The following is a 22,526-nucleotide window of genomic DNA, read 5'->3' on the forward strand; positions in this document are numbered from 1 at the left end:
ACCATGCACCAAACTCAAGTCAAAATGGATCACAGATCTCAATATTAAAACAGAAACACTAAATCTACTGGAAGAGAAAGTAGGCAAAAACCTTGAAGACATAGCGGTAGGCAGAGAGTTCATGAAAAAGGATTATTTTACACTGGAAAAAAGTTCTCATTAAATTGGCAGTTTCCCTTTTCCATCCTACTGTTGAGCAAGATATCTGAGCACTTCTGAATTGTGGTGAGTGTATTTGGATATTGCTACTCCAATATTTAGGAAGCACTTACTATGTCCCAGGCATAAAGCTAAGCCTTTATTTGATTTTTTAAAGTATGACTTCAAAGTTAGTAATGAGAACATTCCAGGAAGTACTGAAACTTCTAACATTCCGCTTGACTTGACAACTCTTGCAAAATGAACCCTTGGGTCAGAGCTAACCCTGAAATCTGGGTGGCCTGAAGCCAGAGAATATAAAAGCTGCCGGCCTGTGGTCGCCCCCTTTCTCCTCTCAAGCTTGGCCCATGAAGGTTCTCACACACGTCTGTAGACCCTCAGTCTCCCTCAGTCTCAAGCCCAAGAGTGACACAGCTAGGACAGTGGAGCTAAAAAGTGGGAGATCTGGGATTTCTGGAGCAGAACTGTGCTTTTCTCAGTCAGTAAAATTAAAATCAGGCATTCTAGGGAATGGACTGGTGTTGGTATTTTAAAAGTTCCCTAGGTGATTTTAATGTGCAGCCAGGGTTTAGACCCATATTTAAAATCTTGTATCCTTTTTGTCATTGACTGAGAAAATTAGGACAGTGTTTTGAATAACTGGAAGATAACAGCTGGTACATGGGCATCTGTCCACACAGGAAGCCCCCCAGGATTCCCACAGGAGGATGGTCGAAATTGGTGCCCGAGAGCAAAGTTATCAATACTCCTGTTCCTTGGGACTCCAACTGAACACTGCGTGTTGAGCCTGTCTATCAGGGAGCGAGAACTGAGTTGACAGGCTTTGGAGTTTAATGCAGCCAATTAAACAACAAGCTCCAAATGAAAGCGTGAGTCTTTAATCCTTTACTCTGACTGCACAGGATGCTAAAGCCAGAAAAAGTGTCAGCTTGCCCACTTTCACTTTCCCCCATGGACTGGTTTCACCCATCAATGATCGAGTGGATCCGTGCAGCAGTTGGGGTTGTCTTCGATGAAAAAGGCCCCAACAAATGACTCCAGCGGCTTCCTGGGCCCTGAGTTGGGCATGGGTGGGAAGGGAGAGAGAACAACTAGGAGTGGAAAAGTGCACACTGGTGGAGAGAAGTGTTCCAGCTTTGCAGTGTCTCTGTTCAAGGCTTCGGCTAAAGGGATGTAGGAATGACACGGGCGAGGAATGGTAGTGTATGAAAGAGCACCGGGGAGCCCACATCCTAAACTGAGGCTCTCCAGAGGCTGCCCTGCAAGGCTGCACACTGTGCGGAGGGCAGCTTCTCCCATGACACCTCTCAGACAAGGCTTCTACGGTTGCTTATGTCTAGGTCTCAAAAAGCCACACACAGGATTTTAACAAGGAGCCAGATTCTTCAACGTCCACCTTACCCAGACTCAGTGTAGGAGCTCCCAATACATGAGTTGGTTTGGATGGGGATTTTAGCATCTCAAGCAAAGCATTTACGGACCTTCTTCCCCAAAATCTTGCCCTTTCACTTTCATCTCTCATGCTTGCCAGATTCATTCCTTGGTGGCCACCAAGCCCCACATCAGCTAAGGCTCTGGGCCCACTTAGACACCTGCTAACCCACTGCCCTCAGCCTTGACTTCTTTCCTGGAGGATGCAGGTAATTAAACAATGCTGCTTGCAATAGCCATTGTTTGTTTGTTTTGTTTTGGTAGGAAATTAACAATGCTTCTTGTATTACATATTGATTGCAATAGCCATTGTGCTCGCAGAGTCCTTTATGGCTGCACCCTCGGAGGCTTCCAGAAATACCGGACCAGAAGCGCTGAGAAAATGACTTGAGGGGTCTGTTACAGAGAACACCATCTCCACATCAGCTCGTAATGCGAGTTTGAACTTTCTCCATCCCCATCTCCTTCCTCCCCATTTATCTGTCCACCTCTCTGCCTCTTGAATCCCAAATCCAACGACTCAACCCCACCGGACTTCCAACCCACTAACCCACGCTCTGTTCGCTATTCCTGCAGCTCTCCTCTCCGCATCCTTATTTCTCTCCTCCTCAACCGGCTGAAATCTGAGCTCATTATAAACACATCCACGCGCACTTCCTTGTTTCTGTTTCCCTTCATTTCTGCTCATAAACCAGCCAATTCTTTTCTGAACCTTTTTTTGGAATAAAGAAAACCAAGATGCCAACAATGCTATTAACACCCTGCTTTCCAACTTCTCCCAAGACCACTTATTCATTGGTACGCGAGCCACCTTCCAGGCTGCCATGTGTTAAGGCTTGTATCTAGCTGTCCCCAAAGCCTCATAGGCTTACAGGTGAGTCTTTTCAGAGCTGGTTGGATCTAAGGCATATGATACTGCGATTAAGGTAAGGTACTACATTACTCCACTTGTTGGAATTAGCATAGTTCTAGGTGTGGCTGAATGGATTTACAGAAGACAGAAGCCCCACCCTGGGTGTAGATGGCACCGCCCAAAAGCCTTGAGATAAAAGGGAAAGGGAGGCTTGCAGCTCGCTGTCTTCTGCCTGCCACACCACGGGCCGTTTCCCCTGTGATGGCCCTCTGCAGTGCCACTGGCCTCAGAACCAGCTGACTAGGGACTGCCACCTCTATGAACAGTGAGATAAAATAAGCCTTTCCCACTTTAACTTTGGGCACCAGGCATCCCAGCAATGACAGAAGTAAGGCCCTATGCTTTCTGACTCTGATGTTTGCCATCTGCTTTGGGCCCCTAATCCAACACTCATAACTTAGGTGCTGTACAGAGCACGCCTTCTCTGGCTCCACCTTACCTGGGCTACATTACGCTGCATTACTAACCCTCCAGAATCAGTCCACGGCCTAAAAGAACAGTTTTTTTTTCCTCACACGACAGTCTTTCTTCATGGGGTGAGGCAGCAAGGAGGGTCTTTGCTCCTTTTAGTTATTGAGAGAACATTAATGACCATTGCAGGAAGATACTAATTATTAGCCCCATTCTGGATGTGGTGAGGTACAGGTTAGAAAATTTTCCTAAAATCATATACAAACTAAGTCAGAGCAGAATTTGCATCCGTTTGCTGGGTGTGGTGGCACACCCCTGTAATCCCAGCACTCAGGAGGCTGAGGCAGGAGGATCATTGAGAGTTCAAGACCAGCCTGGGCTACAAGTGAGCTCAAGGCCAGCCTGAACTGCACAGCGAGACCCTGTCTCAAAGACACACACACACACACACACAAATTAAGGTTAAAAAAAAAAAGAATTTGTGGCCTGTACAGGATTAGTTTTTTGCTCCACGTGTGCGAGAATGTATACTCTTTCGCTGCTGGACACAGAATTCAGTACGTAGTCAGCTCTCTGCACCTGTTGATTTCACATCTGAAGATTGAACCAAGTGAATAATACATGAGAAAGAAAAACCATCTGTACTGAGCATAAATCAACTTTTTCCCTTGGCATTACTCCTTAAACAATGCAATACAATGCTTTACACAGCATTTGCACTGTATTAGGTACTTAACAGATGGCTGGGTATACACAACATGCACAGATATCGTGTAAACATGAGGCTATTTTACATCAAGGATGTGAGCATCCAGATTTTGGTATCTTTGAGGGGTCCTGAAACCAATCCCACGTGTACACTGAGGGAAGTCTGCATGTCCATCAAATCAAACTAGGGAGTTCAAATCTCGTTTCCTGATTTTCTTTGCTTCCTATCAAAAATTGAGAAATGCATAAATCTCAAAGTGTAATGGCATTTTCATGTGTTAAAATGTATCAACGGTAGCGTTAGTTTCTGGCTACTGTACTAACTGCATGTATTTATGTATTTCCCCATCCCTTTTGCGCATCCTGGTATCTCTGGTCTGCAGCCAAGTACCTTCAAACACCCATGGCCACACACGGGGACAGCAGGCACTGGCTCTGACCCTACTGGAGCCATCCAGAACACACATCTGACAAGAAAATCTCCTTTATTAAAATGGTGTTTTCTTGGTTAATTGAACTTGTGTAACTATGTAGTAACTTTTTTTTCCCTTTGAGATGGTCTCCCTGTGTAGTCCAGGCTGGCCCTGAACTCGCTTACGTCTCCCAGGCCAGCCTCAATCTCCCAAGTGCTGGGATTACAAGCATGTGCCACCATGCCCAGCTTGACTATTAATGATAGATTTTCCAGTTTATTTTTTACTAGTCATATAAACCTATTTTGGTTAGCACATGCTTTATTTTCTTTTACTCCTTTAATTGAAAATCATCTATGTCCTTTCACTTAAGATCTATCATAAAAGCATACAGATACTGCTTTTCTTTTAAACCCAATCTCCTCTGGCAAGTTTAGCCCACTTGTATTTATGGTGCTTATGAGAATACTTGTATTTTTCTATATTTCTCATTTGTCTTTTTGTTTTTTGTCTTTTTGACACAGGGTCTCACTATGCAGTTCAGGCTGGCCTTGAGCTCACTTGGTAGCCCAGGCTAGCCTCAAACTCGCAAAGATCCTCCTGCCTCAGCCTCCAGAGTGCTGGGATTACAGGTATGCACCACCACACCTGGCTTTTTTCTCTATTTTTAAAAGATATAACCTATACTTTTTATATGAATAGCATTTTTGTGTCATATAGCACTTGGCTAAAAGGGAAAATGGCATAAAAAACAAGAAAGCACTAGGCTGGGCTGAGAACTAACAGAGTTTGGTTCTAGTAGTAACATGTATGATGTAGGACAATCTAGTTGGCTTCTCTGGACTTCTGTTCCTCCCTCTAAAATCTTGTTTTAATCAGTAGTGTAGACTTTTAGAATCTTCTTGGTGCATGCAAATTCTAGGGCACCTCTACACTGAAGTTTGCCTAGGTGAACTGATTCAGGATAGCAATCTTTCATGGCATTGGGAACATTCAAGAGAAAGCAGCATTATGGAAATAGATTCAAGAAAGAAACAATGTCAGCATTTGATTTTACTGCACTTGCTTGTCAGAACTGGTCAAATCATAAATTGTATAATCAGAGTCAGGAGAGGGAATTGGTTATGTTGACCCATAGGTGAGTGGTTTTTTAATATTTTTAAAAAAACACGAGGTATAAACAATGTACGACACACTGCATATATTGAAAATAGACAGTTTGATGAGCTTTGACATTGGTATATACCTTTCCTTCTACCTTTTTTTTCTTTTGTAATCCTATCTCTTCCAACCCCCTGGACCAACACCGCCCGCAAAGGAAAAAAGAAATTGCTTTCGACAAATGATACCAGAACAGCAGTCTAGAAAAAGAAAAGCACGACAAGCCCAAAGCCCATACAAAGGAGGAAATTATAAAGAGCAGAAATTAACACAAAGGAGACTAAGAAAACAATATACATGAATGAAAAACTCGTTCTATGAAAGAATGAAATTGATAAACCCTTAGCCAACCTTGTCAAAAAGAGGAAAGACAAGACTCAAATTCATGCTGGGCGTGGTGGCACGCGCCTGTAATCCCAGCACTTGGGAGGCTGAGGCAGGAGGTCTGTTGAGAGTTCGAGACCAGCCTGGGCTACAAAGTGAGCTCAAGGGCAGCCTGAACTGCATAGCAAGACCCTGTCTCAAAAAGATGACCAAAAAAAAAAAAAGACTCAAATTCATGCACTGAGGAATGGAAGGGGTGAAATCACTACAGGTCCTGTGGAAATTCAGAAGATCATCAATACCTACTTTGAAAATTTTTACTCTCAATACCTACTTTGAAAATCTTTACTCTCATAGGATGGGAAACACAGAAGAAATGGACAGATTCCTAGATAGGTATGAGTTACCAAAGCTGAATCATGAAGATATAAACACTTAACAGCAAAGAAAAACCCAGATCCTGATGGAGTCACTGCTGAATTCTACAAGAAATTTAGAGTCTGAATGCCAATACTCCTCAAACTCTTTAATAAAATTGAAAAGGAGGCAATATCCGCTAACTCATTGCTGGAAGCAAGTATTACCCAGATACCAAAACCAAAGAAAGACCCAACCAAAAAAGAGAGCTATAGGCCAATCTCCCTAATGAACATAGATACAAAAATCCTCAATGAGATACTAGCAAAAAGAATTGAACAAATCATCAATAAAGATTATACATCATGACCAGGTGGGATTTATTGCAGGAATGCAGGGATAGTTCAACATATGCAAATCAGTAAGTGCAATATACCATATCAACAGAGCCAGAGACAAAAACCACATGAATATCTCAGTAGATGCAGAAAAAGCTTTTGATAAAAGTCCAGCACTCATTCGTGATAAAAACCCTACAGAAAACTGGAATAGATGGTCTTTATCTCAATCTGGTAAAAGCTATCTATGACAAACCAACAACCAACATCATATTGAATAGACAAAAACTAGAAGCTTTTACTCTAATATCAGGAACAAGATAAAGACCTTCACTATCACCACTCCTTTTCAACACAGTTCTGGAAACATTAGTCAGGACAATTAGACTAGACAGAAATGGAATAAAGATAGGAAAGGAAGAAGTGAGATTATCATCATCTGCAGATGACATGATACACTAAATAGAAGACCACAAAAACTCCACCAAAAGACTTCTAGAATTAATAACCAAATTCATTAGCGTAACTGGATACAAAACCAACACTCAAAAATCAATAGCATTCCTGTACACAAAACACTCACTGGGAGAGAAATTAAAGAAACCATACCATTCATAATAGCATCCAAAAACTGAGACACTTAGAATCAATCTAACAAAGGAAGTAAAAAATATATGCATTGAAAATTATAGTACTCTGAAGGAGATCAAAGAGGATATCAGAAAATGGAAAGATATGCCAGGAAGAACCAACATAGAAAATGGCCACACTCCCAAAACTGTAATACAAAAAAAAAAAAACAAAACTGTAATACAGATTTAATGCAATCCTGATCAAAATACCATTAGCATACTTCACAGAAAACATTCTTAAAATTCATTTTGAACCAGAAAGGATCTAGAACAGCAAAATCAATTCTGAATTAAAAACATCATACACAGTGATGTATGTGCACTCATGTTTATAGCAGCACCATTTGCAATAGCTAAATCTTGGAAACCCAAACTGCCCATCAACCAAGGAATGGACAAAAAAAGATGTATTTTTATACAATGGAGTATTACTCAGTCATAAAGATGGAAAAACCGGACTTTTATAGGTAAGTGGATGCAACTTGAGACCATACTAAGTGAAATAAATCAGACTCTCATGTGTAGATACTGTCTCCCTAATACAAAAAGCTGAAAGTAAATAAGATCCAAAATGTACAACAGATATTGGGAAGAGAAAAAAATTTCAAAACAAAAGAAAGTAGGATGGGGTAAAGGAGGAAAGAATGGAAAAAAACACATACATATATGTATACATGTACACACACAAAAGATAGTTCAGTTATACTAATTTCTATTGGTTCACTGAAAAAGGTTTATATTGTTTGATCAATTTTTATGTCTGTATCTTGTTATTTGAGCAGCTACTTTAATGATAACAATATGCAATGTATAAACCAATGTTACTCTACTATCTTGTTTTGAAACTTGGTATCACTATATTATTTTTCTCTTTAAAAAAAAAAAAAAACCACTAAGCTCACCATACCAAATTTGACAGGCAGAGCATAAAAATAAAAAAATAAATAAGCAGGGTGTAATTCTAGCACTCAAGAAGTTGAGGGCAAGAGGATCATCTTCAGTTTGAGGCCGGCCTACGCTACATAATGAATCCAAGGCCAGCCTGGATTTCACAGTGAGAGACCCTATCTCAAAAAAGACCTAAATAAATAAAATTTTGGTTTGGCAGACATTAAGTATGAGACAGACACCAAGGCAGCACATGTGTTCTGGTGTCTGTCCTGAAGAGCCCTCAAGGTCTGACTCTCAGAACCACACCTGCAGACATTCATTTTAGCCTCATTTCAAGAGATAAAACTTTTACATCATAAACAATGTAAGTTTTAAATTCCATCCAAGTATGAAGGAATCTCTGAGGGCCCAACACCTGTGTCTTCTGGTGTTTGAAACAGGTGGGAAAAACTACTACTTCTAGCCAGGGATGGTGGGCATGCCTGTAACCCCAGCACTTGGGAGGCTGAAGCAGGAGGATCCTTGCAAGTTTGAGGCCAGCCTGGGCTACAAAGTGAGCTCAAGGCCAGCCTGAACAGCATAGAGAGACCCTGGCACGAAAAGAGTCCCTGGCTCAAAAAAAAAAAAACAAACTATTACTTCTACCTTATATAGATAACACTAATACTTCTACCTTAGATAGATAACACTTTTTTAAAGTTAATTCATTCACCAAGTATTTATTTATTGAGTGCCTCCTCTGTACCAGGTATTGGAAATACAGAGGTGGGCAAGTCTTTACGCAGTCCTTGCTCTCATGGAGTTTACACTCTATTACAGTTACTTTCAGTGAAAATCACAACGTTACATTTAATCAGAGTGGAAATGTGGAAGTACAATTCTGTGGAATAAAGAAGTAATGAAATACATTAGTAAACAACTTAGAATTTATTTGGAAGTAGGAAATAAAACTCATGATTCTAACATTTATTTAAAATATTAACAAAATTAGAAAAAGTTAAACTACAGAAAAGGCAGATATTAAAATTGGCTTAATGGCTACATAATACAAACAAACAAAACCCAAATTTCTCTCATGCAAATAAGCACTAAAGAAAATAGTATGAAAATGTTTACAGAATGGGCCACAACTAATATATTAAAAATTTACGTAAGAAACTGTACAGAAATGGAAAAATAAATTAGGTAATTTACAAGAAATGTTTTACAGGTTACATAGGCCATAACTTAGTTTAGTATGCATAAAATTTGTAGCACATCATACATTTTTTACATCACAGATTCAATGTTAGAAAAATTCAGACATGACAAAGCTTACATGTGACAAGAACAATGCAACAGTAAGAAAAACAAATGAAAACAGTGTATGTAAAATTCACCTTCAATTTAAAAGACTGCCTAGATTGGGACATAAAAACATCTTTTAGACATGATTTGGTCAGTAACTGGGAACAATTCATTTAACTTCAGTTAAAATGTCAGTTTCACTATAGTTCAAATAAAAGGTAAATGCACGCAATGTATAAAACTCATAAAACATCTTAACATCATTTGTATCCTAATACCATTAATTATATACTTGGAATAAGGAGATGAAGATACTGGTGTTACATTTAAACAGTCATGTTTTCTTTCTAAATGCTGAAAACTAAAAGGGGCCACTAAGAAAAAAGGGGCAAATTTCAAAATGGCTTAGTATTTGTGGTAACCACTGACTGAGTTGGTATGGTATCCAGATGAAATTCATAAACATGATATAAAATTAAAATCATCACAAACTATTTTACATCTATGTATGCTTTACTATTTGTAAAGTATACATAAACAATATGCATACAAAACAAAATACAAAAATATTCTAAAATTGAATTGCATACACAATTGGTTGCATACACAATTTTAAATCTTTGATTTTCATCCTCATTCATGGTTGAAAAAATACATTCCTCACCGTTCTTTTAAACATAAAATTAATGACAGTTGCAGCAAAAGACAAAAACGCAAAAGGAAAAATAATTTTCTGACTATAAAAGGAGCTAGACTATAGTTTTAGATTTTCTTAAAACCAACTTCCCCTCATAACATTCAAAACTAAATTTAGTACCTGAAATTGCAGTATCAGCTCATTACTATATTTCAAATATGCAGAAAAGTAGGAATGTCAGACAAATGTCTGATTATTCTTACATAACCCTAAGGAAAAAGTATTTTAGGTTTTAAAAATGTTTGATGTCAATACGTAATCTACTTCAACTAATTTAGATGTAGTTAAACTTTTTGTTTTATAAATCTTGCCATGAATTGTGTTGGACAAAAGCAATAAATAATTTCACATCTGTATGTACTCACAATGATTACGAGAAAAAAACAGCTGAAAGGGGCTACCAAAAAAATTTCTAAAATACCTAATATTCCAGCATCTATGAATTTAATGGCATGTTTTCTTTTCATTCAGTGAAAAAAGTTATAGTAATGCCCATATAATTTTGAAGTTAACAGTAAAAATTCCAAATGTACACGCGTTCAAGAGGCATGCATATTAAAAAGGAAAAAATACTATCATTATTTGCAGAAAGATGATTGGTGCCCTCCCAGCCACCTAGGAGAATGAGCTGAAAGGTAGCTGAACTAAGAAGAAGCTGGTCAGTCGTAAGATACATATGAGAAACCACAAAAGCACAAAGACTAAATATTTTTATAACAGTGAGGTGGAGGGATTCTTAGCATGACATTAAAAACTTTAAAAGACTTAGAGTCACAGGAACCTAAAAGAAAACTTCTATTCCAGAGAGCAACCTAGATGTTCAGAAAGGGTAGTGCGCTATGGTAGGTCTGTGCTCTGCAGTATCTTTAAAAGCACAGGATAAATTCTGTTCTATGTATTAGCATACAGACGTATCCAGAAGGTGCTCTGTGTGAAAACAAAATAAAACAGAGCTCATAGAGCAATCCTACATCGTGTTCCATTTTGCAAAAAGAGGGAAAAGCTTATACTTGCTGTGTACTAGCATTGTCTGAAAAGATGGAGGCTCCAGAAAATCAGCCGAAGATTATGATGTAGTCAAGATGAAGCTTCAGGATTTTTTCAAAGAGATTCTAATGTGTAGTCAAGGTTGGTCCAGAGGTTGCGGTCACTGCTTGGAATTGACTGGTGGACACACGGGACCTAGAATATGTCGATTGGCTGTGTTCTCCATTTGAGCACCTACTTAGGACTTTAAGCAGAGTAACCCTGTATCATGAAGGGGAAGGTCCTTTTGAATTATCCGTGTATATGGACAAGTACACTCGCTACATTCTGGTACATGGCAGAGGTAGCTTAGGAACTTTCTTTGTCCTGGAAAAGGGGGTGATAACTATTTTTAGGGGCATCAGCGTTCTTTGAGGGTCTAATAGTAATTGCTGTCACTTATTTAGCATGTCCTAAAGGCCAGGTGTTTTGGAAAATGCTTCATTTGTATTGGGTCCTCTGCTTTTTCAAATAGCATTAGAAAGGAGATGCTCTTTGCTTGTCTCCTGTGAGGAAGCTGACACCCAGAGCCGTTATGTGGCTTCCCTGGCAGAGAGTGCGTTCTCCATGGGAGGTCAGCATGTTGCTTGCCCTGGGGATGTTCAAGGGTGTGGAGCTGGGCAGAGGCCTCAAGGACAGGATCCTCCATTACCTTCTGGTGGAAGCTTAGCCCCAGCTGAGCCCGTGAAGAAGAGGGGTCCCCTGCAAGGCCATTCATGTAGTGAACCAGGAGTGGCCATCACTCTCCGGGTCATTGCCTGGTGGGTGCTCAGGTAGGCAGCATTCAGCAGAGGACAACGGGCCCAAGTTCCGCGCACGCTGGCTCAGCGAGGAGGTGGGTTGTTTTCTCTTCTCTGTAGATCCTGGAAAACACTCCTGAAAGCCACCCTGACCACAGTCACTTGAAGCACGCGCTGGAAAAGGCCGAAGAGCTGTGTTCCCAGGTGAACGAGGGGGTGCGCGAGAAGGAGAACTCGGACCGGCTGGAGTGGATCCAGGCCCACGTGCAGTGCGAAGGCCTGTCTGAGGTAGCGGCTCGCAGGACGGGACTGGGCTGCCCTGGCGGTCGCGGCAGCCAGCCTGCCAGGGGACGTGAAAAGGCTTGAACTGTCTCCTTCAGCACTCAGCTCCCTCGTTCTCTCTTCGGCAGTTTCTCTTCTGTTGTTTAAACCATCCTCTGAGTCTCTACTCGGAGCGTGTTGGTTCCCGTTGTCAGTGGTTCTATTTATTTTCTCCCATCTGCTGGGTTCTTTCTTGCGTCTTGTTCCTTGCTCAGATGCTCATGCTTCCCATTTATTTCTTAACACATTCAAGAAATATTGCTGTATATTCCAGAGTTGGTAATTCTAATACCTAAAGGTATGGGTTCTATTATCTTTATTGTTTCTTTTTTTTATTAGTATTTGCTTGTAATATGTAATAATTACACTCATTTTAGGGAACTGCTACATATATATACTGCATCTTAGGTATTTCTGCTAGCTCTTGCTAATCATGTGTTGTTTTTCTATGTGTATCGTGACTCCTTTCCTTTTTTTCTTTGTTTCTTCCTTTCTGTACTGAGGATTAAACCCAGGGCTTTGTGCATGCTAACCAAGTGCTCTACCGATGAGCTGTCTGCGGCCCTTGTATGGTGATTTTTGACTGAATCAGTGTTCCTTGGAACTTTGCCTGTGTGGGCATCTTTGCTGTCTGAAGTTGTATTCTCCTCAGAGGATTGCTACCAGGATCACCTTAAATTCTTTTATTTTTAAATTATTTATTTATTTATTTATATTTAAGACAGGATCTCACTGTGTAGTTCAGGCTGGCTTTCAATTCCCTATGTTCCCCAGGCTGACTTCGAACTTGCAGCAGTCCTACTTCATCAGCCTCCTGAGTGCCGGGATTACAGGTGTGCACCATCACACCTGGCTACCTTAAATTCTATTTAGAGGGGTTTGGGGAGCCATAGAGCTGTGTGAATTGCAATTACAAACTTGTGTGAAAAATACCTGGTGGTCACAGATTCTCAGGGCACATGTTCCTCTATTCACACCGAGGTCAGGCATAGAAATTTTTTCCTCATTCTTTCTGAATTTGAGTTTACTTGTCATTCATTCTTCGGGTCTAGATTTTTGTAGAGATCTCCTATGAGATCCCTCACCTCAGCCACGGATATAGCTCCTGTAACCGTGTAGCCATTAAAATGGAGGTTTGGCATCACTAGTTTCAACTGAGACTCTTAGGACTGATTCTAGCTTTGGTGCCTGATTATCTTGCAAGAATGTCATTGTTGCACTGTTTTTGGCCTCTGCACATTTCTAACTTCTTTTATATTTTTGCCAGCTTGCATTTAAAAGTGATGTTTGTATTTTATTCTCTCTCTCTCTCTCTCTCTATTTAGCTTTTTTGGGTGAGTATCTAGAACACCATAGTTCCAGAAATGGAAGTATTTCCTCGGTCTTTAATTCTTTTTGTCACTTAATTTTTCCCTCGCTCCCATTCTTTGGGCCCATTTTTCTCTCTGTTTCTTACATATGTGCATGTGTGCGCAGGCGCACACACACACACACACACGTATGTGCGCATATGCATGCATTTGTGCCAGTCACGAGCTTGCCCGGGGAGAAAGTGGCGTGCTCATCCACTCTCCCTGTGGCACCATAGGCAGCCGTGCCTGAGCACGCCGGTGGTGTTTTCCACAGCTCCACATCCTGTGTGCCTTCCGTGTAGGTGTGAGATAAGCACAGCAGAGAAAGAAGCCCTGTGGAATCCAAGGTGCCAGCTGTGAGCTCGGGTTTTGGAACCCAGGGACAGTCTTTGGTTGATCAGTCATTTACTCACTCACATATTCATCCAGTAAGCTTTTGGCTAGTGTCCACCCATCCACCATGACCCAGTACTAAACCCCAAGGACATAACCACAAGTAAGATGTGACCCTACACTCAAACAGCTTTGGCCCTGGAGGAAACTCTGAGTTAAACCAGTATTTGCCCCAAATGTGAGGCATGGCGAGGCGGAGCCAGGTGACAAGTGTGAGATGAGGAGGAAGGGACAGTTGTGTGGGTGTGGAGGACCACCTAGAGGACTCTCCTTGAAAGAAAAGCAATTATCTCCTGTTTCCGCGTATTGATGTGTACAGAGCTGCCGAGGACTTTTCCTCGTCCCTTCAGTTGGCTTTAAGCAGTGCGCATTGGTCCAGCTGAGGTGCTGATGTGTAGTCTTTGAAGTAAGGTGACAGGGCAGTGTTTCCCTGCCCCCACAGCTCCCAAAGAAACATGTGTGAGCCGGGGAGGGATGTCGGCTGGGATCAAGCCTCCAGATAAGAGGCGATGACTTCCCAGGGCATAAAAGCTTATACATCAGAGCTGAGGCACCGACCCCAAAACATCATGTACTACCTCAGTTGTGACATGCAAGTTACTCTTTCTGCACATCCTCCTCTGTGCATATTGCGGAGGGGATGTCAGGCCTCCTACCTAGCCCAGCTCACAGCACTCATGTGCTTCTTGCCATTCTCACAGTCACTCATCCTCAAACCACTCCTTTCTTTGTGAATTAATAAAATTTGGGTTCGGCCTTTGTTCCGGAGAGCCCTTATCCTAGTTGGACTTAGGACCCCTTGGCTCCCCACAACTAGGGTCTTTATTCTCGCCATGGGTTGTACTGGAAGTGGTAGATTGGAATTAACTCACTAGAATTCCAGTAACTTGTCCATGAGATCACAAATGTAAACTTCCCGGACCACAACAAGGACTCAGAAGAGCTCTCTACGTGCGGGGAATTCAGGGAAGTGCAGGAAAGGGTGACGCTTGCCTCCCTCTCCCTCATAAGGAACCCTAGGCTGGGCGTAGGAGCGGAGGCTCGTCCTGCATAGGGTACTGGCGGGAACAGGAGAAATGAGAGGCCGTAGGGACTTAGGGCAGGTGGGGACGTAGCTAGGCCTGTGTATCCTGCATAGCAGCTTCGCCTTGGCCCTGAAGACAGCGGACCTACACATCCGCCAGCCAGGTGTGTGAGGGGGCATCACACAATTTAGAAAAGCCGCCTCCCGGAGTCTAACCGCTTTGATCAGAAGGATCAGTGGCCTGGGTCTGCATCTGAAGAGGTTAGGAATAAAGTAAGCTCTTATCATTTGATTTTTGAAGCTGCCATCCTCTCTTTGAAACCAGACAGTTATTCCTCACGGGCTGTTCTTTCCTAGCTCTGTACCCCAGCTTGCTCCGTCTTTATGGCATTCACAGGAATGGCGAGGGGACACGCTGGCTTCTGTTCTCTGTCTCATGACCACACTGTGGACCACATGTGGCCCAGAGCTGGACACAGACCAGGATGAAGCTGAACATAAATAGGTCTCCTGCATCCTCACTGACCGCAAGGAATGTAAAGACCATTCCTAGTTTGTGTATCATCAGCATTTCCCTGGCCAGCTGGGGACCTTAAACTCGTATGAATGCGCAACATCCCCTTGATGACACTGGCTTTAGTGACATTTACCTTCTCTGCCTCACTGTCTCCTGGCTTGAGCTCTCTCCTGGCAAGCAAGAAGCTCTCAGTTGCTCTGTAGGCTTCTGTTAGAGGGCACGGCGTGAAGAATACTCTTCGAAGGCTCCTATTGGGGTACCACTTGGAGACTTCGGGGTGCTTCTGAGCGTAGGTGGGAGATCAGAGGCCATCTTTCCTCCATGGACCTGAGAGTAGAGAAGAGTCACTTTCTTTGTCACTGTTGGTTTCCAGTTAGAGTCACCACCCAATCTTTCTCCCATGCTAGAGCTGGACAGGTGGCTGGCAGCGTCTTCTGGGGACATGTGTTAGAAGCACCATCACTGCTTCTCCAGTACCCTTCTCAGAGCGGTCTGTAGGGCTTGTATCTCTGGAGAGAAACTTGTCTTTGAAGCTGCTGAGTGGAGCAACCTCTGGGGCAGACGTGGGCTGTGGGCAGATGTGTGGGCAGATGTGTGGGCAGGTGGAGAACGTGAGGGTCCTCCACACTCCTGGAGAGCAGGAGCGTCCCCTGGCCAAATGCTACTTTCCCAGGTCTGACCAGAGCATCTGCCTGGGCCATGTCACTGCCTAGTCCACACCCTTGGCTTTGCTTTCCTTGGTTTCTCCTCTGCTGTCCAAAAAGAGGGTCTTTTATCCACTCAGAACCTGGAGGCTGAGACAGACGATAGACCCCAGGGAGATGTTAATGCCATTTCTTAAGCTCACAGCTGTACCTAAGGGTTGGTAAGCGGCGGCGAGACAGCCATCCCCTTTATGTTTTCAGAATGAGTGAGTTGGGTGAGATTTACTGTGCCCAGGACAGTGTTGTGTTTGGCTGTGAGGAGTCGCTGGGCACTGCTGTGAGGGGCCTGGACTCCGGACGGATCTGGGCAAAGAGCATTTGGCCAGCGGACGTGTACAGAGAGAGACACTGCTCCTCTCCAGAAGTGTGAAGGACAATTTGAGGCCACGCAGCGCCTTCTCACTGGAGCAGGTTCCTGCCCGACCCGGCACCCCACACCCAGCAGAGGGACATTGGGGTGGGAACTGACAGGGCACCTTCTTTCCTGCTGCTCTGTTTCCCCAATAAATCAAAGGGAGAAACACACCCACCACACCCTGAGACTCATGCAAGCCCCCAGGAAAAGGCTTTGAGAGTTATAACTGAGACACACCTTCACCCCTCGTCTCCAGAACCATGTCTTGGACTTTGACTTCCTAGCCCCCAAAACCTCAAAGCTGCCCTTGATTTGACCGCTAAGACACAGGTCTGCTGCCACCACCTGGGCTCAGATTCTGATGGAGCCCATGTGCAAAAACAAAAATGTAAAGCACGGCCTCCCTTCATGGTGCCTTCTTTGGGTTTTGTTTCCTTTCTCAGCAACTAGTGTTCAATTCCGTGACCAACTGCTTGGGACCCCGGAAGTTTCTACACAGTGGCAAGCTCTACAAGGCCAAGAGCAACAAGGAGCTCTACGGCTTCCTTTTCAACGACTTCCTCCTGCTGACCCAAATCACAAAGCCCTTGGGGTCTTCCGGCACCGACAAGGTCTTCAGCCCCAAATCCAACCTGCAATATAAAATGTACAAAACAGTAAGTTCTGCTCTAGGCTGCAATGCCTTGGTGGGTCTGGGGAGGAAGGAGGACCCGAAAGGAGTCAGGATTTTAGAGATACAACATTACCCTCAGGCGGGGGATGTAGCTCAGCGGCATAGCGCCTGCCTGGCAAGCACAAGGTTCTGAGTTCAATTCCTGGTACCAAAAAACAAAAACAAAAACAAAAACAAAAACAAAAACAAAAACAAAAACATCATTCTCCCAGCGCCCCTCTGTCACTTTCCCTCCTAAATCCCCCATGAAGCTTTCAACATAGTTTGAAGCATCTCTGTCCAGGATCCCCTTTGCCAGCAAAACCCAATCAATGTGTGGAGAATTTCTCAGGGCTGAGAACCTGGTCTGCACACAGATGTACAGCTGTGGCTGCATGTCTGTGTGTGATGGAGGCTTGTTTTTCTAAATGTATCTGTGTGCAGGTGTTTTTAACCAAAGACTTCTCGGAAGCAGCAGTTAGTTTCAGTTAGAGGAGAGGAACGATGTAGTTAGGTAGACTGTTATTAGAAGCTGCAGATGAAAATCCCTGGAGGGAATCTCTTGGATGTGAAATTGATGGAGAGATTTTGCTGTTTAGGGTGAGCAATAGGAAAAATAGCCAGGCGTGGTGGCGCACTCCTGTCATCCCCGCACTTGAGAGGCTGAGGCAGGAGGATCCTTGTGAGTTGGAGATCAGCCTGGGCTACAAAGTGAGCTCAAGGCCGGCCTGAACTGCACAGTGAGACCTTGTCTCAAAAAGACAAAAAAAAAAAAAAAAAAAAAAAAAAAAAAGGGAAAAATAGTTAGATCTCATTTTGAAGGATTTAGAACATACCTACAAAACAGAGAAGGAAATAAATATTTATTATTTGCAATATATAAAAATCAAAATTAATATAATTTTATTCTTATTCAGGTGTAGTCTACCAGAAAACACACAAACCCCTACAAACCCATCATACCCACAAATGCACACACACATTCTTTATCTGGGTTACTAGAACACATACACAACACACACTAAAGTACACGTGCCACAGCGCACACACACACACAGACGCACTTGCAGCCTCGCATACTAGAACACACTCACGCGAGCAAGTCCATGCCCAGCATTGGTTGATAATGCACGTGCACTATTACTTTCCAGCCTATTTTCCTAAATGAAGTTCTAGTGAAATTACCCACTGACCCTTCCGGGGATGAACCCATCTTCCACATTTCCCACATCGACCGAGTCTACACCCTCCGAGCAGAAAGCATCAATGAACGGTAAGACCTGACACCTCCCCAGCGCTGGGTGCTGGCCATGCCTCAGCAGGTCCTACCGTTTCCCCCCCCCCCCCCCCGCTGCAGAGCCATACCCTCTGCTTGGGGGTGGAGACAGCATAATTTTTTTTTCTAGGGCCTCTCAAAAGTTGGACACATGATGTGAATTTTTTTCAAAATAAAATGGATTGAAAACTAATTTTGCTTGAGCTTTTTTTTTTTTCTTTTTCTTTTTCTTTTTTTTTTTTTTTTTAAGAAATCTTCAGCATTCTTTGAGATAAGTGCAGCATCTTGGGTTTTCCCAGGTGGCAGAAACCTGGAAAGCGATTTGGGGATTAATAGGACCACCCGCACCCACACCTGAACCCTCCTCCTCCAGCTCCATGGGACGGGCCTTCTGCATCCTTGGGCTTTTGCCTCAGTTCAGTCTTCAAGACTCTGCCTGGAGCCAAATGCAATAGATCATTTTCTGAAGGGTGAGCTTGATATGAGGCCAACATTCCTAAGCGTTTGTGTGCCAAGCAAGAAAATTGGCCAAAGTTACTATGCATATGGCTCTGAGAAAAAAGACGGAACCACCATGCCAAATTGCTTCCTGCAGCGTCCTTTGCTGCTTTGTGTGAAGTAGTTCCTGGTCTGGGGCATTTTTTTCCCCTTCTCGTAGGTGATTTTGCAGGACAGATCCTTCTGCCTTACCTTACTGGGCTGGGCAAATATGTGATGCTTTTCACTGCAGGAAGAGGAGGACCCATATGCCATCACGTCCTCCAGGATGGCACTTGTCATAGATTTTCTTCCCCGAGGACATAGATAGGGATGCTGAGGACATCCGTAAAAATACTGCTCATGTCTTTTTTACTAACAGTAGGGATAACTATTAGCGTCATGTGGTATCAAATCAAATTCCTGAGTCTTTGTCATTAAAATCAAAACAAGCAAAGGAAACAGAGTCCTGGAAACAGATTTCGAGCAGACCTGGAGTCTTTTTTTCTGGGTTCTGTTTGGCAACATTCTGTCTTTTCCCATCCAAGGACTGCCTGGGTGCAGAAAATCAAAGCTGCTTCTGAGCTCTACATAGAGACTGAGAAAAAGAAGCGGGAGAAGGCGTACCTTGGTAAGGTACCACTCGGCAGCAGCCTGTGCTTCCCACAGAGCTGGGAGAGGCATTCGGTTGGGCCCAGAATCCTTTGCACCTGGAAGCAGAGGGGGCAGGAGATGGGATGGGATGGAGGTGTGCATAGGGTCACCCATGCAGGATGAGGGAGGGAGGGAGGAGCTCGGGGCAAGGGTTAGGGAGAAGAGGGGTGAATTGGTTTCTAGTGGGAACAGGTGCGTAAGACATGCTGCGATGTATACCAGGCTGGGAAGGACGTCAGTGTCAAAATGAAACATTTGATGTTATGTTCCCTGTCCTCATAGTTCGTTCCCAAAGGGCCACGGGCATTGGAAGGCTGATGGTGAACGTTGTGGAAGGCATTGAGTTGAAGCCCTGTCGATCCCATGGTAAGGACCAGAGAAACCCCTAGCAGGCGCTGGTACTGGATGTGCTTTCTGCGTCGTCCGCGCCCCCACGCAACTTGAAATCAAGTTAAATCAAGTGTGTTATTTCTGATCCTAAATTTCCCTGTGGAATGGGTTTTCCGAGCACTTGTTAAGAAGCTAAAGGGTTGGGTTTTTTGTTGTTGTTTATCCTTTCTGTTGTCCTGCCTTTTGGGGAGATCTGAGCGGCTTCCTTCAAGGCTAAGGTGAGGAGAGACAAAGGACCGAGTTCAAAGGCCCCCTAACCCAATTATTTGCTCTTCGTTTAAGTGCGATGCTGCACTGCGGGAGTTCTCGCCCAGATTTTGCGCTTATTGAACACCACAGAGGGAGGGGATCAAAACGAGGTCTGATTCCCACCTGGCGAAGGCTTTTGTTCACTCCAGGAAAGAGCAACCCGTACTGTGAGGTGACCATGGGTTCCCAGTGCCACATCACCAAGACGATTCAGGACACGCTGAACCCCAAGTGGAATTCCAACTGCCAGTTCTTCATCAGAGACCTGGAGCAGGAAGTCCTCTGCATCACCGTGTTCGAGAGGGACCAGTTCTCACCGGACGGTGAGTAGGCAGTGTTCCCCGGGGCGCCGCCCCTCTCCCTGTCGCTCCTCTTGTATAGGTGTATGCCTCTTACCGAGAACTCGTGCCTAGACTTCCCCCCTGAGGGACCAAGTTGCGCAAGGCCAGGTGGAGCTGGAGGCATCTGAGAGGAGGTGGGTAACGCATGCTTGGTCTAGAACGCAAATTGCTCCAGCTACTTTGGACAAAGCTCACGGTCACATGTTTCCCAAAGCAGGTGGCTTCAACGAGGAGTATGGCCAACAGCCTCAGTGTAGACCTTTAATCCTTAGCACAAATCCGTGGGGTGAACTAGCCAATGCTCCGGAATGTTAGCCCATGACAGGTGCAAAAGAACCAAATTGTGTCCTTTGGGTGATATTTCTGAGGACACAGAGGGATGTCATGGTGTTAAGGGCAGCATCACTCCTTCAGCCAGCTCTCTGTTTCTGCCTCAGACCTAGAAAAGGAAGCTCACCAGTCAATAAATCCCAGAAACTATCCTCACCCCAACACAAATCAGAACATGAGGGCCTAATGTCACTACTATCTATGCCAGGCTTGAACGGCTTCATGTGGCCTTTTATCGTGTTGTGCTTTTTCACATGAATTATCTCAGGTGAGTTATGTGCAGTTGGTTTGCCCAGAGACAGTCTCATAGCTGGTGAAAAGTCAGAGCATGGCTAGGATGGCTGGACTTTTAACCATGATATTTTATTGTCAGCCTCCATTTTGACAAGCGAAGGTTTGGCGTGAGATTGTTTCCTTAAATTTTTTTATTAATATATTTTAAAATGAACACGTAATAATTCTACCTACTTATGCGGTATCGTGTGGCATTTCAATACATGTATGCAACATGGAATAATGAGGTCAGGTAATTGGCATTTCCATCATCTCACACATTTATCATTTCTTTGTGTTGGAAATATTTAAAATCTTCTTTTTCTCCCTCTCCTTTTTAATAATCAAATATCATAGCACCATGACAACTCCACTGGGGAACAAGTTGGAGACCCTAGTGCGAGCTGGTCTTGCGCCGGAGATCAGAGAAGGGAGAGTATAATAGTTCATCAGAGATTCCCAAAGTGACAAGTGTGGGCCTTAAGGACAAGGGATCCCTTCTAAACAGGGTCTGTTTGTTCTCCTTTCAGATTTTTTGGGTCGGACAGAAATCCGTGTGGCTGATATCAAGAAAGACCAGGGCTCCAAAGGGCCAGTTACAAAGTGTCTCCTGCTGCACGAGGTCCCCACGGGAGAGATTGTGGTCCGCCTGGACCTGCAGTTGTTTGATGAACCGTAGGAAGGAGCCCGGGACGCGCTCAGTGGATTTCCAGCCCAAGGCTGCCTGTACTATCTGGAAACTGGGTTCCTTTTCTAAGAAAACACCGCTTGGTGTTGCATCACAGAGCAATGGGACAGCCAAGACAGGCTCCTCCAATCCTCTAGGAATGACTCTTGACAATCCTGCCCCTTCCAACAATCTCCCATTTTATGAAACAATATCCTTACTGCAAGTGTCCTATCATGGCTTCTAGGGTCTCTGAAATCCCACAATTCTCTTGTAGGTTCAGTGGAGAGCCTGGCCCATCCCTGGGCGTGAGGTGTGGATCTAGTTACCATGAAAAAGATTTATAAATGCAGTGTCTGTGTTTTTGGAGAACTCATGTAACCTTTCTATTTCTCACCTCTACCAGCCCCTTAGTAGACTCCTTGACCTCTGGCGCCATGGGTGTGGACAGAAACAATTTTGGTGGAACTGTTGCTTTGAAATCTCATTGCCCCATAGGGAAATGCTGCCCGGGATCTGATGGTGTGATGTGATGGGCTCCTAATCAGGCACTGGTTTAGCTCTTTGAAGAGCTGGTCCCTGGAAGGTTCTAGCACATGAGCTGTCATAGGCGTTTCATCCCCTCTAGGCCTCGTATTAATACATGTCATTGAAAACACACAGTGTACCGTTGGATGATTCCTTTCTGATTCCCAGCATGCTTTGAAGATGGCCACGGAAGCTCATTCTCCACAAAGTTATGCTCTGTTGGATCAGATCCCTGCGGGTCACGGGGAAGGCAGCTTTATCACATCCCTGGGTGCCGGTTGCCAGCCACTGTTGGAAAATGTTCTTTTGGCGTGGAGGCCCTGTGATGTACCATGGCAAGTCACTGCAGGCGACCAGCTCTGAGTCTGTTTTGTGCCCAAATGTACCAGATCCCAAGTGCTGTGGGAAATTTCAGCAGCTGGTGTTGAGCAACACCAAGGTTGGCTTTGCTAGGTCCCCAAAACAGTGTGTCCTGGGTCCCTAAGGTTTGAAAAGGAAAACTGACGAGCATACATTACATGGTGGGCAGAGACCC

The 22,526-nt window shown here is 43.9% G+C and overlaps 1 protein-coding gene across 5 annotated transcripts in view; it reads left to right on the top strand.

Moving 5' to 3' along the window:
* Positions 1-22,121, top strand: part of Itsn1 (intersectin 1 (SH3 domain protein)) — a 219,678-nt gene extending 197,557 nt beyond the window's left edge. For all 5 annotated transcript variants that reach the window (XM_013504347.1, XM_013504352.1, XM_013504344.1 and 2 more), the window contains 7 exons: positions 11,609-11,776; positions 16,598-16,810; positions 17,958-18,079; positions 19,108-19,190; positions 19,496-19,579; positions 20,002-20,175; positions 21,327-22,121. In XM_013504347.1, the coding sequence (XP_013359801.1) occupies positions 11,609-11,776; positions 16,598-16,810; positions 17,958-18,079; positions 19,108-19,190; positions 19,496-19,579; positions 20,002-20,175; positions 21,327-21,475 (993 nt within the window). In that variant the 3' untranslated portion in view covers positions 21,476-22,121. The remainder of the gene's footprint in view (positions 1-11,608; positions 11,777-16,597; positions 16,811-17,957; positions 18,080-19,107; positions 19,191-19,495; positions 19,580-20,001; positions 20,176-21,326) is intronic.
* Positions 22,122-22,526: the final 405 nt, after the last annotated feature.

Source organism: Chinchilla lanigera, unplaced genomic scaffold, assembly GCF_000276665.1.
Source record: "Chinchilla lanigera isolate Chin_1 unplaced genomic scaffold, ChiLan1.0 scaffold00006, whole genome shotgun sequence".
Taxonomy (NCBI): Eukaryota; Metazoa; Chordata; class Mammalia; order Rodentia; family Chinchillidae; genus Chinchilla; species Chinchilla lanigera.